The sequence below is a fragment of the Tamandua tetradactyla genome, chromosome 5, assembly GCF_023851605.1.
Source record: "Tamandua tetradactyla isolate mTamTet1 chromosome 5, mTamTet1.pri, whole genome shotgun sequence".
Lineage (NCBI taxonomy): Eukaryota > Metazoa > Chordata > Mammalia > Pilosa > Myrmecophagidae > Tamandua > Tamandua tetradactyla.
This window is the reverse complement of record NC_135331.1, coordinates 17,327,865-17,344,519: the sequence shown is the minus strand read 5'-3', so window position 1 is coordinate 17,344,519 and position 16,655 is coordinate 17,327,865. Positions and strand designations below refer to the sequence as shown.

General features: G+C 39.8%; 1 protein-coding gene across 1 annotated transcript in view; it reads right to left on the bottom strand.

The window, feature by feature from the left end:
* The window catches only part of FBXW8 (F-box and WD repeat domain containing 8), a 231,150-nt gene that overhangs the window by 145,102 nt on the left and 69,393 nt on the right, over positions 1-16,655 (bottom strand). Inside the window, exon 3 of the mRNA XM_077159938.1 lies at positions 5,391-5,555. Within this exon, the coding sequence (XP_077016053.1) occupies positions 5,391-5,555 (165 nt within the window). The remainder of the gene's footprint in view (positions 1-5,390; positions 5,556-16,655) is intronic.

The window sequence follows — 16,655 nt, the reverse complement described above, 5'->3', positions numbered from 1 at the left end:
TTTTACTAATGAATGGATGAAGAAAAAAGGACATACCCATACAAAAGGGATATTATTCAGCCATAAACAGGAATGATTTACTGATAACATGCTATAACATGGAACCTTGAAAATATCATGCTATATTAAAGAAACTAGCTACAAAAGCCCACATGTTGTACGATTCCATTCATATGAACTGTCTAGAATAGGTAAATCCATAGCCAATGAAAGAAGATTAGTAGTAGTCAGGAGCTGGGAAAAAGGGTAAAGGGGCATAACTGCTTGATGAATATGGGTTTCCTTTTGGGAGCGATGAAAATGTTCTCTAATTAGATAGTGATGGCTGTACAACATTAAGAATGTGCTGGATGTCACTGAATTATACACTTTAAAACAGTTAAAATAGTGAATTTTATGTGAATTTTACATCAATAAAAAGAAATTATTCTCAAAAAGTATATAAAGAAAGGGTATAAAGAGTACAAAAAGTTCAGTTCAGAGAACAGAAAGTATCTGATGGTACTTTGTTAACTACCCTTACAAAAACTCTTAGAATAAACTAAAAATACATATATACAGATAGATAAAAATCAAGACTGGGGAAAAGGAAGAAGAGAAGAAATTATTTCTGATTGAGAGGTCACGAATTCCACAAAAATGGTATTCAAAGTAAACAGTAAAAACATGTAACATGGATTGCTTCTGAGTAAGGGAACTAGGTAGAGGGAAGTAAGACGGTATCGTATTTTTCATGATATACCCTTTTATGACTTGTGAATTATTGTACCAAAATCATTTATAATGAATACATATACACACACACACACATAATAATTGTTTTTAATAAAAATAAAGAGACTGTTCAAGAACATAAAATAGTTAAATGTAGGAGGTTGGAAAGAGCAAGCCAGTCAAGTCAAAAGGCAAGCCTGACAAAAGGTATTTGAGAATATCAAGTAATCCATTATTTCAACTTGGCAGAATCAGCATAAAAAGGAGAAATCGTATGTATAAGTGCCAAGCACAGTGCTTAGCATACGCTAAGTACTCAATAAATGGGAGCTACTATTATTATTATTAATACAGATATTAGTAGATGGATCATGACATCCATTCCATTAAAATCAACACTTACTAAGCAGCTGTGTTCCAGACACTGCATAAACTAATTTGCATAATTTTCTTACTTAATCAGAAGGTCAAGTCTAAGGCTGAGGAATAAAACTAAACACATGTAAGTAGAATTACCATCCTAGTGTAGATTTGGGGAGAGGAAGTAAGGAATTGCGAGTCATCTGTGTGAGGGCCTGTGATAGTCTGGAGCTGTTAAGTACCCCACAAAAGGCCATATTCTTTTAATACATTCTTGCCGGTGCAGACCTATTGTGAGTGGGACCTTTTGATTACGTTGTTTCAAATGAGATGTGACCCAGTACATTCAAGGTGGGTCTTAATCATTTACTGGAGTCCTTTATGAGAGGACTGGAGTCCTTTATGAGAGAGATTGGAGAAAGAGAAATGCCCTGCAGAAGCTAATGGAGGACATACAAACGCTCAGAGAGTAAGCCAGTGGAATCAGAAGCTGAAAGCATCAGAACCTTGGAGCAAAGGACCAGCAGATGCTGGCCATATGCCTTCCCATGTAAGAAGAACCCCAGATGTCAGCAGCCTTTCCTCAGAGAACGTATCTTCATTTTGATCTCATAAATTGGGCATTTTCATTGCCTTAGAACTATAAATTTGTAAACAAATAAATTCCATCTTAAAAGTCCATTTCTGGTTCAAATAGAGTGGAGAGGCTACTCTGGAGGTCACTTTTACACAAGCTTCAGTTGGACACTGCTACCTATCATAACTTGCCAAACCCCAACCAAAACCATTCCAGCCATCCTAAAGAACACCTAGGACAATACATAAGATTCTACAAAGGTTCCATGCATTAGGGTAATTTTCAGAAACTTACAACTTCCAGATGGGTCCCTGAAACCTAGAGGGCCCAACCTCTCCAGAACTCCTGAAACCTAGAGGGCCCAGCCTCTCCAGAACATCTGTTAGTTTCATCTCCCTACCCCTTATTTTTGACAGCCCCTTCCAACTTGAAAAAGTTAGAATGGCCATAGCCCAAATACCCCTTAAGAGTGGGATGGAAAGATCAAAGGTGATGGTGGAGTTATACAGAAGGCAGGGTTTAACAAATGAATATGATTGCTGAATCATTAAATTGATATTTCTTGTAGTCTCCAGTATCTTAGAGCAGCTAGAAGTAAAAACCTAAACTTGTGGAATTGTAACCCATACCAAACTCTGAAATCTATTCTATAATTAATCATTGTGCCATGCTTAGAAATTTATTACTTTTTTGTATATAAGTTATTTTCCACAAAAAAAGGAAGAAAAAGTCAATTGTGATGACAAAAAATATTTATTCCACCTAGCCTCCTATATTCTGAAGAAGCTAGAAGGAAAAATCTGAGATGATGGTATGATAGCCCATAACAACCTCCGGGATCTGTCCTGTAACTACTTGTTGAAGAGTGCTTTAAAACTATTGCTTTTTTCTTTCTTTGTTTTGTACATATGTTACATTATACAATAAAAAATAATAAAAATTAAAAAGTTAAAAGAATTTTTTAAAAAGTCAACCCGTTTCTGGTATACTGCATTCTGGCAATTAAGCAAACTGAAACAAGGTCCCAGCCGAACCTACAGGGGTAGAGATGCTTTTCTGAGAGAGAAGATATGGAAAGAAAAAGAGAGCACTTGAGATGAAAGCCTATGTGCTTTAGGCATTTACCAATTTCTGTCATGTGGCTTTGCTCCCTGTCGTGAGGTCCACATCCTCATATGGTGTTCTATTCACAGTGAGATCCTAGAATACCTGAGTGAAAAAAGAGTTTATGCAAACACCAGGAAAAGAAACACTGGCTACCAAAGACAGCTTATCAAACCATCTCCAGGTAAGATCTAAATTGTAAGTCCAGGTAAGTTCATGCCTTTCCAGCTCATCAGCTATGTGGAGGTTCCTGGGAATTCTGAGGACATTCTGGGGTTTCCTCAGACAGCGACCTAGGATACCCCAAGCCAAATCACGTGTCTAACCCATCCTAGCTCTAGGGCCAACACCAACTGAGCAGGAACACATGCCCAGCTCTGCAAAAGATATGTTAAAAGTATCTCCATTGGGCAGGCCACAGTGGCTCAGCAGGCAGGGTTCCCACCTTTCATGCTGAAAACCTGGGTTTGATTACTGGTGCCTAGTCACATGCAAAAAAAAAAAAAAAAGAAAAGAAAAAAAGTAAAAGTATTTCCATAGTCATCCTCATCAAAACCCTACAAACGGTGCTACTCTTATAACCCCGCTTTAGAAATAAGAAGGCATACAAAGGTAAAGCAACTTGTCCTAATACTACCTTTTATGCTCTTATTCTAGAATTACAAATAAGAACTCCATCATTACACTTAATAAAAGATTCATAATTTCATTTATGTAGTCGTCACTATTAACAGTGTCAGGAAATAGACCCAAGATTCTCCAAACAGAAGTCTCCCTGACATTCTGTCTGCGGTGTTACTCTAAGTTTACTATCAACAAATGTTTACTGACCACCTATCAAACATACAGCTTTGTATTTGTTGGAGAAAAACAGAGAGATATTAAACTGTATATAACTTGCGCATTGCTATTACGTGCTAAATGCTATGAAGTGGGTCTTTTAACACCTTCAACACAAATGATATTGATATACTTCCCTCTCTTTCTCTATTCCCAAAGAGGAAGCTAAAACACCTGCTGCTTTCTCCCTCAGGGTCTTAAACCTCTGATTCAAGCCAAGGGACAGTGAATAGCTCTGGCTTTCAAGCTCACAAATCTCACTTAAATGATCATCCCTTTCTGAATGGAAAGGCCCCAGTTAACACCTAACTCTCAAGTTTTCCTTAAATTGCAGCCTTTCCTATCAAGATTAGATCCTTCTGCCTTCTGGTCCACAACCTTTCTAAACAGCTTCCTTTTTTCCTAAACCTTCATTCCTGCCTTTTAATTGTGTTCATCACTCAGGTCTAATCAGTCACACAGGCAAGAAGGCCAAGTGGGTCCCAACAAATGAATTCTTACCTTATAGCGATACAAAATGACTCTATGGGGCCATCATGATTTTATTTATGGTGGGAATTTAATGGCTTAAAAAGAACAGCTATGCTAATTCTCCTTAGAGCAATGCTTCTCAATCAGGGGCAATTTTGTTCCCCCAGAGGTCATCTAACAATATCCGGAGGCAGTTTTGGTTGTGACTGGGGGCAGGGAGAGAACACTACTGGCATCTTATGACTAGAGGTCAGGGATGCTGCTCAATATCCTACAGTACACAGGGGAGCCCCTAAAACAAAGAATTATGTGGCCCAAAATATCAACAAATAATAACGCCAACATTGAGAAATCTTGGATTAGAAAAACACTGCTCTCACTTTGCTAGAAACTGTGCAATTACCCAGATCATGAGTATCTATCATTAATCAGGGTATGAGGTGACTGGGGACAAACATGCACATAAGGAATATGTCATCATCAATAATGAGCAAAAGTTTGTTAATCTCAAAGTCTGTTAGGATTGACCTTTACAAGGGAGGAAAGAGTATTGTTCTATCCCTTTGCTCCAACTGGGAAAAGAAACACTACCACCACACCAGTATCTTATGTCTCAAACAGCTTCATGTAACACAGTTCTTGACAGTTATTTCCTATAGAAACACTTTGTACAAAATTTTATCTATAATATAATACTTCTGTAGAGATTTTGAAATGATAAATGTTATAGAAGCAAGGCAATAGGCAATGTGATGAAAAAGAAAGCAGAACTTAGAGACATTTAATAATTCCCCCTAACAGTTACTGGAGATAACATTTTTCACTCCTCTTTGTATTCGGATGGTGCTTTGACTTTTCTAGCCCAACCAGAAAACTGGCAAAAATGAAGGGGCGGGTGGGCCATGGTGGCTCAGCAGGCAGAGTTCTCACTTGCCATGCCGGAGACTCGGGTTCGATTCCCGGTGCCTCTCCATGCCAAAAAAAAAAAAAAAAAATGAAGGGGGCCTGCATTAAGAACTATTCCAAAGACCTGACAATCAGAGAGGAAGAAACTGGCACCCCAATCCCGCTCTTTCTCTCTCGGAGAACAAGAGGGTGCTCTCAAAGACTGCGGTTTAAAATGGGGGCAAATAATCTAATGAAGAATCAAATGGACAACAAATCACCAACAACTGAGGGTGACACTATCACATTTCTCCAATCATCTCTTTAGGCAATTACCCTGAGGCTGTAATTCAAAAGGCTCCATATTTAATCCCAGGCATGGAGTCCCAAGTCCTTGCAGGCTATTCTTCTACAGGTAATGATATCGGCCACGGCCTACCTTCCAGTTGATTCTTAACATGTGTTCCTTGGCTCGGCACTCTTGGAACACAAGCTTCCAGCAAGAATAATCAGAGATGCTGCTCTCGGAAAGGTGCCCTTCCTGCTGGCACAGTCTGTACCAGAGCACTTCATCTTCTGCAATCACCTTCCACGTCTTGCTCACCTAAAATGGCAGAAATGACACAAATGTCAAAGTCTGCAATTAGAGAAGCTTCCTGTCATCCAAAAATCAATCAACACCTTTATTATTGCCTGGGTTTATGCAATATAAAATGTCTCACTAACAAAACACTCCAAGGTGAAAAATAATACAAGCAAATGTTTCTAGTTTTATCTTTCAGATCTCTGAATTGTTGTACCACCATTCCAAAACCACATTTTAGAGTGCTTGTTTAAATTATCATCTCACAGACAATAGACAGAAAACACAGAAATACATGTAACAGAAAAAAATACATTTTAACATATTAACAGGATACAATCATCCACAGCCTACACAGACTCTCTATTTTTTACCAAAAGACACTTGTATTTCTATCTTATAGAAATGGAGGCTGATGGCCTCTGAAATAAAAGGATGTAGGAAAACAATTATGTGTAAGTCAAGACTTCTGGTCATATAAGAAATTAAAATTTGTATTACATGTGAGAACTTAGGTTGTAGTAAAAATAAAAATTTATATTACATATTTATGGATCAAAAAATATTTAACAGAAAATTCAAGTTGTTAACCAAGACTGTAAGATCTGATATAAAGAAATTAATGTTATGACTGGCCTGAATTTCAAATCCCAACAGTATCCAGAAGAGACGGGTCATTTTAGCTCTTGGTGTTTCTTACCCCACCCTTAATTTTGGAGAAACCTGGATTTCATTACAGCAAAATGTACAAAGTTGGCTAAACTGCCAAAGATGGCTATGTTAGCAAGATGACAAATTGGTCTAATAGATCAACATGAGCCGAGGTCTACAGTACATTAAAGTAACACAAAGTAAAGGATCAAGCACTTAGGGTTTGCTGCCCATTCTGAGGTTACGACTTACCTCTTAAAAGTAAGAGCAGTGACCAGGGGTCTAAAGTAGCCTTGTGTTGAGGGAGACATCTCCAAGCCCTTGCCTACCCACCCCTGCCTCCTCTTCTACATGAGATGATGTTTCAGTCTGTTTCCATCCCACAACTGGTAGAGTGGGGCTGTTAGGTCCCATGAAAAGACCCAACCAGAGCTTACTCAAAACCTTGAACAAACAGACCAAGATGCTTATTGGAGCAGGAATTTTCTCAAAGGCAGGGCCCCCTCCCCTAGGGTGGATAAACACTCAACCCTCAAACAGCACAGATTTGCCTCTCCCCTCTGACACAAAGTGGGGCATGCAGCACTGCCATCCTTCAACCCTGACCTAAGCAGTTTGGTCTCCCCTGGAGACTGGCCATGACAGGGGCTATTTCCCCTGCGCTTCTGAACCCTTTTTGCTGTGTAAGCAATAAAATGGTTACCTGCTGAAAGTTTCTGTTATGCCTGAGCCTGGGTTCCCATAATGTACTGTGTGTCAATCTGTTCCACAACTCTCTTACGTACATTTCAAGACATCAAATATACAGACACAAACAGAGAGAGAAAACATTAGACAAAGTGAGACAGCACACAAGCAGATGCATATTGGACTCTTACTACACAAGTGTATCTAATTGTACAAAGTGCTATAAGGAGTTAATTTTTGGAATGGAAACAAAGACCCTCCAAAGTTCACCCCCCATAAACACAACAAGAACACTGACAAAAACTGTCAAAATCAAGGTTTTCAGAACTCTGGAAATTAACGGCTTGCAACAGTCTAAGGAACATTTTTTCAAGAAAATGGTTGAATTTCAGTAAGAAGGTTAAATTTGTGGCATTTTAACCTGTACTAATCCCACATCCCTTGTTTCCAGTTCTACAGTAGCCTTGAAAACCAAGTCTCACAACTAAGGTGTGAAAAAGAGCAGTCTAGCAACCTGTGGAGCAATCAGAAAAGGTTAGGGGCTCTCCTCATCCCCAAAGATGATATGAGGGCTAAGGCAGACTTGTGAACTGACAGAGCACTGAAGGCATGCTCCAACACACAAAGAGCCCCCTTACAAAGGCTGGGAGATTTACTGGTTCAAGGTATTTAAGAAAATCTCTGTCCAATCATTAACTGAGTAGCAAGTTAACGGAGCAGAGAATTCAGTGGCTACATATGGCAAAAAATACAAACTTTAGAGAATTTGTCTAGAAAAGTCACTAAAACATAACAGCAACAACAAACTCTGGGGAGGGAGGAGAACATGATTTCCAGAGTTGCCATGTTGTTATATTATCTGAAATGTTCAGTTTTCAACAAAAAATTATGAGACAAGCAAAGAAGCAGGACAGTATGACCCATACACAAGAAAGAGAGCAGTCAAAACAGAAACTATCTCAGAAAAGTCCAGACACTGGACTTACTAGACAAAGATTTTATTTAAATCAGCTGTCACAAATATCTTCAAAATACTAAAGGAAATCATGTCTAAAGAATTAAATATTGAGAAAAAATGTCTTATAATTTACAAAGTATCAATAATATCAATAAAGAGATATAAAATATCAAAAAAGAACTAAATGGAACTTCTGGAGTTTTCATTACAAACAAATGAAAAATTCACTGGAGGACTCAACAGAAGATTTGAACTAAGAGCAGAAGAGAGAAACAGCAAGATGAAGACAGGTCAATTGAAATTATCCACTGAGAAAGAAAAAAGAGTAAAGGAAAAACAAAGCAACAACAAAAATAAAAACCAAAGAATGAAGAAAATGAACAAAGCCTCAGAGAACTGTGTAACAGCATATGCATAATGAGAGTTCTCAAAGTTTAAGAGGGAAAGGAAGGGGCAGAAAAAAATATCAGAAGAAATAACGGCCCCAATTTCAATGAAAATCATTAATCTATACCTCCAAGAAACTCAATGGACTCGACATGAAAAAAAATCAACACAGAAACTGAAAGCAGCAAGAGATAAAAAGACTCTAGCATACAAGGGATTCTATATTTCTCATCAGAAACCATGGAGGTCAGAAGGCAGTGGGATTATATATTCCAAGTTTCTGAAAGAAAAAAACATCAACCAAGTACTCTACAGCCAATAAAACTATTATCCAAAGACAAAATAAAACATAAGACATTTAGATAAAGAAAAAAATGAGAGAATTTGTTGCTAGATTTGCCTTACAAGAAACACTAAAGGGCTTAAGTGAAAGGATACTAAACAGTAATCTGAGTCCAAAGGAAGATATAAAGAACACTGATAAATGTCATTACCCAGGAAAATATAAGACACTATAAATGTGTTTTGTTTACAACTCTTCTCTTCCATATGACTTAAAAGACAACTACACAAAGCAATAATTCTAAAATTATATTGATGGACTTTTAATATATAGATTATAATTTGTATGACAATAATAGTACAAAGGAGGATAGAAGAAATGGAGCTACTTTGGAATAGAATTTTGATATAGTATTGAAATTAAGTTGGTATTAATACAAACTACATTGTTTTAAGTTAAGAATTTAATTGTAATCCCTAGGACACCCACTATGAAAAAAAAAATATATATATATACATACAGTAAAAGAAACAACAGAGAATTAAGATGGTTACTAAAAAGTACCTATTTAACACAAACGGTAAGGGTGGAGGAAGAGAAGAACAAAAAAGACATAGGGTATACAGAAAACAATCAGCAAATGGCAGACGTTAGTACTACTGTGTTAGGGGTCTCTAGAGAAACAGAACCAACAGGAGAGATCTGTAAATATGAGATTTATAAAGGTATCTCATGCAACTGTGGGAACGGACGAGTTAAAAATCCACAGGGTAAACTGTGAAGCTAATGGCTCCAATGAAGGGTCAGAGGAACTCCACAGGAGAGGCTCCCTGGCTGAAAGACTCTTCTTCTTTAAAAGTCTTCAATTGGTTGGATTATCTGGTTGCAGGAGACACATCTTAGTTGATCACAGATGTGATCAGCCACAGATGCAATCAATTAATTGATGACTTAACACATGAGCCTTCCTGTTTATCAATCAGCCATGAAATATCCTTGCAGTCACAGTCAGGCCAGTGGTTGCCTGACCAGACAACTGGGCATCATCACTTGGTCAAGATGACACCAGAACCTAACCATCACAGCTCACCCCTTGTCAACTTGGCAGCTATACACATCACCTTGAAACATGGTTAATTTCCAAAGAGAACACAATAACAGACATATGTTTCACCTAACAATACTCAACTGTCCTGCGTACAACTGGAAACACAAATCTCTCCAGAATAGGACGCAAGTCCCTAGGTAACATTCACTTTTACACTTCATATCCTAAGACTTAAATACTACAACATGAACAATACAATTTACGCCATATGATAAGAGGAATAAGATAGTTGCAAATGTACAAATGCAAACATACTCGTAACAAAAAAAGAAGGAAATATTCATACAACCATAGTCCTTGTTTCTGTAACTGGTCATGTGATTGTAATTCATATGTATCATTACCTTCTTCTACTACCCATTTCATGTTCCCTTTACCCTCAGCTGGCCATGGTTCTCTGCCAGGTGGAGTGACCCAGACCTTCTTTCCTGAAGTTTCTGGGTCATTGGTAACCCTGCCTGGATTAAGTTGTGGCAGTCTTTCACTGACTTTAATCGTGCCCTAGGGAATTGCCTGTAAAACAGGAAAATACTTCTTTACCTCCGTTTTGTAGCTGCAGACCTATTTCCCCTTGACAGTCAAGATCAGTCACCCCAGAGAGAACAGTAATCTCCTTTTCTGCCTGTTGATTCACTGGCATGAGAAGCCCAAAGTGGCCAGGTGGCAGTTTAAACTTCCAATTCAATGGAATCATTGTTAAGTTTCCTGGTACAAGTACTCCTCCTTTTGAAACTAACACCTATAGACCAGTGGAGCTTAAGGTTTCAGGGACAGGAAGCAAAAATTTTCCTAGTGGATCATATGGGTGACAGTGACTGGTACCACTCCCGTTTCTATCTTTTGATTCCTGGACCCATGAATTGTGGCTATGGGAAAAACAGTACCACAGAGTGGATGCTGATTCAGAGCATCACAGCCTCCTGGAGAACACTGTACCAGCCTAGCAAGGTATGCCACCTAGTTGGCAGTGTAACTGGGTCTTGAAAAGGCCATTCCACCGTTCTATCAACCAAGCCGCATCTGGATGATGGGGAACATGGTAACACCAGAAAATTCCATGAGGATGTGTCCATTCCCACACTTCATTTGCTGTGAAATGGGTTCCTTGATCAGAAGGAATGCTATATGGAATACCATGATGGTGGATAAGGCATTCTGTAAGTCCATGGATAGTATTTCTGTGGAAGCTCTGTGTGCAGGTAATACAAACCCATACCCAAAGTAAGTGTCTATTCCAATCAGAACAAATTGCTGCCCCTTTCATAAGGAAGTGTTTCCACATAATCAATCTGTTACCAGGTACCACAGCAGGCTGATCACCTAGGGCAACGGTGCCATACTGGGGACTTAGTGTGGTCTCTTCTGCTGGTAGGTTGGGCACTCAGCAGTGGTCATAGCCAGGTCAGCCTTGGTGAGTAGAAGTCCACGCTGCTGAGCCCATGCATGAGGTCCATCCCTACCACTAAGCCCACTTTGTCCATGAGTCCATCGGGCAATGATAGGAGTGGCTGTGGAGAGATGATGATTTGTATCCACAGGACAGGACACCTTATCACTTGATTATTAAAACCTTCCTCTGTTGGTCAACCTCTGGTGAGTACTCACATGGAACACAAATATATTCATCTTCTTTACCCACTCAGAAAGATCTATTCACATACCTATTCCCCAGAACTCTTCATCACCAATTTTCCAATCATGCTCGTTCCAAGTTCCTGACCATCCAGCCAAACCACTAGCAACAGTACATGAGTCGGTGTACAAGTGTACCTCAAACGTTGCCTGCATATCCCCAACGATTTCTGAGCACTTATATGTCATCCCGCACACATCTAGCTGACATCTGACAGGTCATTTTGCTCTTTTCAAGCAAAATGACCAACCAGGTGCACTGCTCAAAGTTCCGCCCAATGGGAGGACTCCCCCTCATCACTGTCCTTTAGGGACATCCCAGAATGGGGCGGTACTGCTGTAGCTGTCCAATTCCAGACAGTCCCTGCATATGAGGCAGAACCATCTGTAAACCAGGCCCAAGTTCTCTCTCTCTCCCTCAGTCAATGGACTGTAAAGAACTCCCAAAGAGACCATAGGTCTGGCCTGAGAAAGAGAAGGTAATGTGGCAGAAGTGGGGGCCATGAGCATCTGGACCACTTCCTCATGTAACTTACTGACGCCTTCAGGACCTGCTCAAGCCCTATCTCTAATATACCATTTTCATTCTACGATCAAGTGCTGCTGTGCATGCCTAACTTTACGGTTTGGTGGGTCAGACAACATCCATCTCATGATAGGCTATTCAGGTCTCATGGTAACTTGGTGGCCCACGCTTAAGCGTTCAGTCTTTACTAAGGCCTACAGAAGGCTAAAAGCTATTTCTCAAAAGGAGAGTAGTTATCTGCAGTTGATGGTAAGGCTTTGCTCCAAAATCCTAATGGTCTGCATTGTGATTCTCCTGCAGGGGCCTGCCAAAGACTCCAAACAGTATCCCTTTTTGCCACTGACATTTCCAGCATTGTTGGATCTGCTGGATCATATAGCCCAAGTGGCAGAGCAGTTTGCACAGCAGCCAAGACATAACAAAGCACTTCTTCCAGTTCTGTTCCCCATTCAAAACTAGCAGCTTTTCTGGTCACTCAGCAAATGGGCCAGAGAAGCCCACCCAAATGAGGAATATGTTGTTTCCAAAATCTAAAGAGGCCAGCTAGGTGTTGCATCTCTTTTATTACTGTAGGAAGTGCCAGATACAACAGTTTATCCTCCACCTTAGAAGGGATATCTCAACATGCCCCACACCACTGGACACCCAGAAATTACACTGAGGTAGAAGGCCCCTGTATTTTTGTTGGATTTATCTCTCATCCTCTGACACACAAATGCCTTACCAATAAATAAGTCTTGAGTAGTTGCTATTTCTTGCTCACTAGGTCCATTCAGCATGATATCATTATAATGAACCAGTGAGATGTCTTGTGAGAAGGAGAAATAATCAAAGTCCCTGTGGACAACACTGGGACATAGGGCTGGAGAGATGATATGCCCCTGACACAGGACAGTGAAGGTATACTGCTAGCCTTGTCAGCTGAATGCGAACTGTTTCTGATGGTCCTTACAGACAGATATTGAGAAAAAAGCATTTGCCGGATCAATAGCTGCATACCAGGTGATGTGCTGATTTGCTCAAGCAATGATATCACATCTAGAACAACAGCTGATAAAGCAGTCACCATCTGGTTAAGTTTACAATAATCTACTGTCATCCTCCAAATCCCATCTGTTTTCTCCACAGGTCAAACAGGAGAGTTGAATGAGGATATGGTAGGAATCACCACTCTTGCATCCTTCAAGTCCTTAAGAGTGGCACCAACGTCTGCAATCCCTCCAGGAGTACAGTATTACTTCTGACTCATTGTTTTGCTAGGTAAGGGCAGTTCTAGTAGCTTCCACCTGGCCTTTCCTACCATAATAGCCCTCACTCTATGAGTTGGAGAATCAATGTGACATTCTGCCAGTTACCAAGTACGTCGATTTCAATTATGCATTCTGGAGCTGGAGAAATGACCACAGAATAGGACTAGGAACCTACTGGACCTATTGTAAGCCAGACCTGAGCTAAAACTCCATCGATCTCCTGACCTCCATAAGCCCCTTCTCTGACTGGTGGACCACAGTGATGTTTTGGGTCTCCTGGAATTAGTGCCACTTCTGAGCCAGTGTCCAATAATCCCAAAAATATCTAATTATTTCCCTCTTCCCCAGTGTACAGTCACCCTGGTAAAAGGCCATAGGTCTCCTTGAGGAAGGCTGGGAGGAAGGTTAACAGTGTAAATCTGAGGCAGTATAAAGAGTCTTTCCCCAAGGGTACCCAGAGCTCCCCTCATTCAAGGGGTTCTGGGTCTATAAAGTGTCCCAAGTCTGGGAATTGATTAAAGGACTGTGACTTTTTGTTTTTGTAGTTCAAGTTAGACTCTGTTCACTTGACCTAGAATTCTTCTGCTTATACAGTTCATACAAAAATTTAGTAGATTGATCATCTATTTTACTTCCCATGATCTACTAGCCAACACCACAAGTCTCTGAAACTCAGATTATTTTGATTGTTGCTTTGAGTCTGCATTCCAATATGTTAGCCAAGCCCACCTTTTCTATGGTGATTAACTGTCACCACATGGCTTCTGTCAACTTGGGATTCAATCATCCCCATTGTGTTAAAGGATTCCACCTCAGTGACAGCAGTTTTCACAGTAATATCTGATCTACAGAGAAGGGCAACTACAGAGCTCTACAGGGATGATGGAGCCAGTTTCATAAATTTACTTCTTAAGGTTCTGGTGAAAGATGTGTCCCCTGGACATTTCCGCGCTGTGTGAGCAGGTTTTCCATGATAAATCCACTCAAACATTCCAATCTCTCTAAGCCTCTGGATCCCCTCATCTATATTATACCAGGGCAGTTCTGGCATTTCAACTTCAGGTAATTTTGACCACCTTTGGATCCATGTTTCAGCCAACCATTCAAAAAATTGTTAATGCCCTTTCTAACCCCTCAAGCTACAACAATGAATGCACAATCTCTGGTTAGTGGGGCCCATATCAATAAGTTCAGCTTCATCCAATTTTATATTCCATCCATCATTATCCCACACCCTTAATATCCATTCTCACACACAGTCCCTTGATTTCTGTCTCCATAGACTGGAAAACACACACAGTTCTTTTGGAATATAGCATATCTCCTCATGGGTCACACTTTGTACCTTACCCTCTGCGGCCTGTCGGGAATTTAGTCTAGTTATAGGTCTTGAAGGAAAGAGAGGTAGGGGTGGGTCATGAAAAGAAACAGAAGTGTCTTTCAAGCCAATTACCTCAGAGCATTCCGTTGCAGGTTCATCTGGTAAAAGAGGATTAGTTGTTCTAGATAGAGGAGTGAGGGTTGTTGCCCCAGGGGAGGTGATTACAGGTTTAGCAGGCAATGAAGGATTACTCTTGTTAGGTAAGGTTGAATGGCAGACTCCTCTGGGGAGACTGGAGGCCAGGAAGCTGTTTCCTCAAGACAGGCTAGAGATCAGGAAGAGCTTTCCTCAGGGAAGTCCATTACTAGTCTACCTAGCAAAGGTAGACTATCTATCTATCAGCAGATTCCAGGGATTCCACCTCCCCATCACCATCATTATCAAGCCATATTATCACCATCCCACAGTTCAGGATACCATTCTTTTCCAATCAAACCTCTTACTGTATCAGCAGACACCCTGCAAGGTTGAGATTTTAGGTTACATTGTAAATCTACTACTCCCACAATGAGGCTTTGTGTCTGGTCTTCAGAGATCTCAAGTCTGTGACCACAGGAAATAAAATTTTCTTTCAGGGCATATATGGAAACTTTTACATTGTTCATATGGTGCTTAAGGTGCAAATTTGAAGCCTTCGGTTCATCCCTTTCCCTCATCAGTATATCCAGTTATCTAACAAAAACCTGCTAATACCATTATACCTCTCAATTCCACAAACTCTGTAAAGGTGTCAAAAAAAATTCTCACCCAAAGTCTCGCCTCGAATAAGCATACAATTAACAGAATCTAATGGTGACATTTTGAGTACCTCTTTTGCCAACTCACCCCATGGACTATCAGTGCTGGATTATTGGAAACAGAGCCATTAGTGCCTCTGAGTCTAGTCAGAGTATAAAAGCAATTGTAAAAACCCATTTGTAAGATTCTGTTTTCCAAGAACCACTCTTAGTACCAAGCTGTATTATTCTCTAGAGACACAGAACCAACAGGAGAGATTTGTAAAGATGAGATTTATAAAGGTGTCTCATGCCACTGTGGGAATGGAAGAGTCCAAAATGTGTAGGGCAGGCTGTGAAGCTGGAGGCTCTAATGAAGGGTTTGGACAAACTTCACAGGAGAGGTTCCGTGGCTGAAGAAACAGTCAAAGAGTCTCTCTCTTCTTCTTTAAAAGCCTTCAACTAGTTGGATTATCTGGTTGTGGGAGCCTCATCTTAGTTGATCACAAATGTAATCAGCCACAGATGCAATCAACTGACTAATGACTTAATACACCAGCCTTCCAGTTTATCAATCAGCCACAAAATATCCTTGCAACAATGGTCAGGCCAGTGCTTGCCTGACCAGACAACTGAGCATAATCACTTGGCCAATCTGACATGAGGCTATAACCATCACAACTACCACATCAGTAACTACATTAAATATAAATGGACTACCAACTCCAAGCAAAAGGAAGAATGGATATACAATGATGACCTAACTATATGCTGCCTACGTGAGATGTACTTTAAATTCAAAGACTCAAATAGGTGGAAAGTGAAAGGACAGAAAAAGATATGCCATGCAAACAGTAGCCAAAAGAGAGCTGAGTGGCTACATTAATATGAAACAACAGATTTTATTCTTTGACAAATATTGTAACTATATTCAACACATCAGGAAGACTTAACACTTAGAAACCTATACACACTCAACAACAGTGCCTCCAAAATACATGTAGTAACCCTGATAGAATTGAAGGGAGAAATAGATAGTTCAACAGTAATAGTTGGAGCTTCAATATACCATTTCAATAATGCATAGAACAACTAGGCAGAATCTCAACAATTAACGAAAGATTTGAATAATACTATAAACCAACTAAAGACAGACATAATTAAAACACTCCATCTAATAAATGCAGAATACACATTCTTTTCCACTGCAATGAAAAATTCTCCAAGATAGGCCATGTTAGGCCATAAAACAAGGTTTGCAATCAACAAAGTATGTTCTCTGACCACAATGGAAGGACATTAGAAATTAAAAACAGAAGGAAAATAGGGAAATACACAAATTATGTGGAAATTAACACAATTGCAAGTAATCAAATGATCACAGGAGAAATTGAGAGAAAAATTAGAAAACACTTTGAGACGAATGAAAATAAAAATACCACATACCAACACTGTGAGGACTTTCAAAAACTTCCAAAAAAGAGAAGTGGGAATACTTTCCAACTCATTCTTCGAGGACAGTATTACTCTGATACCAAAACC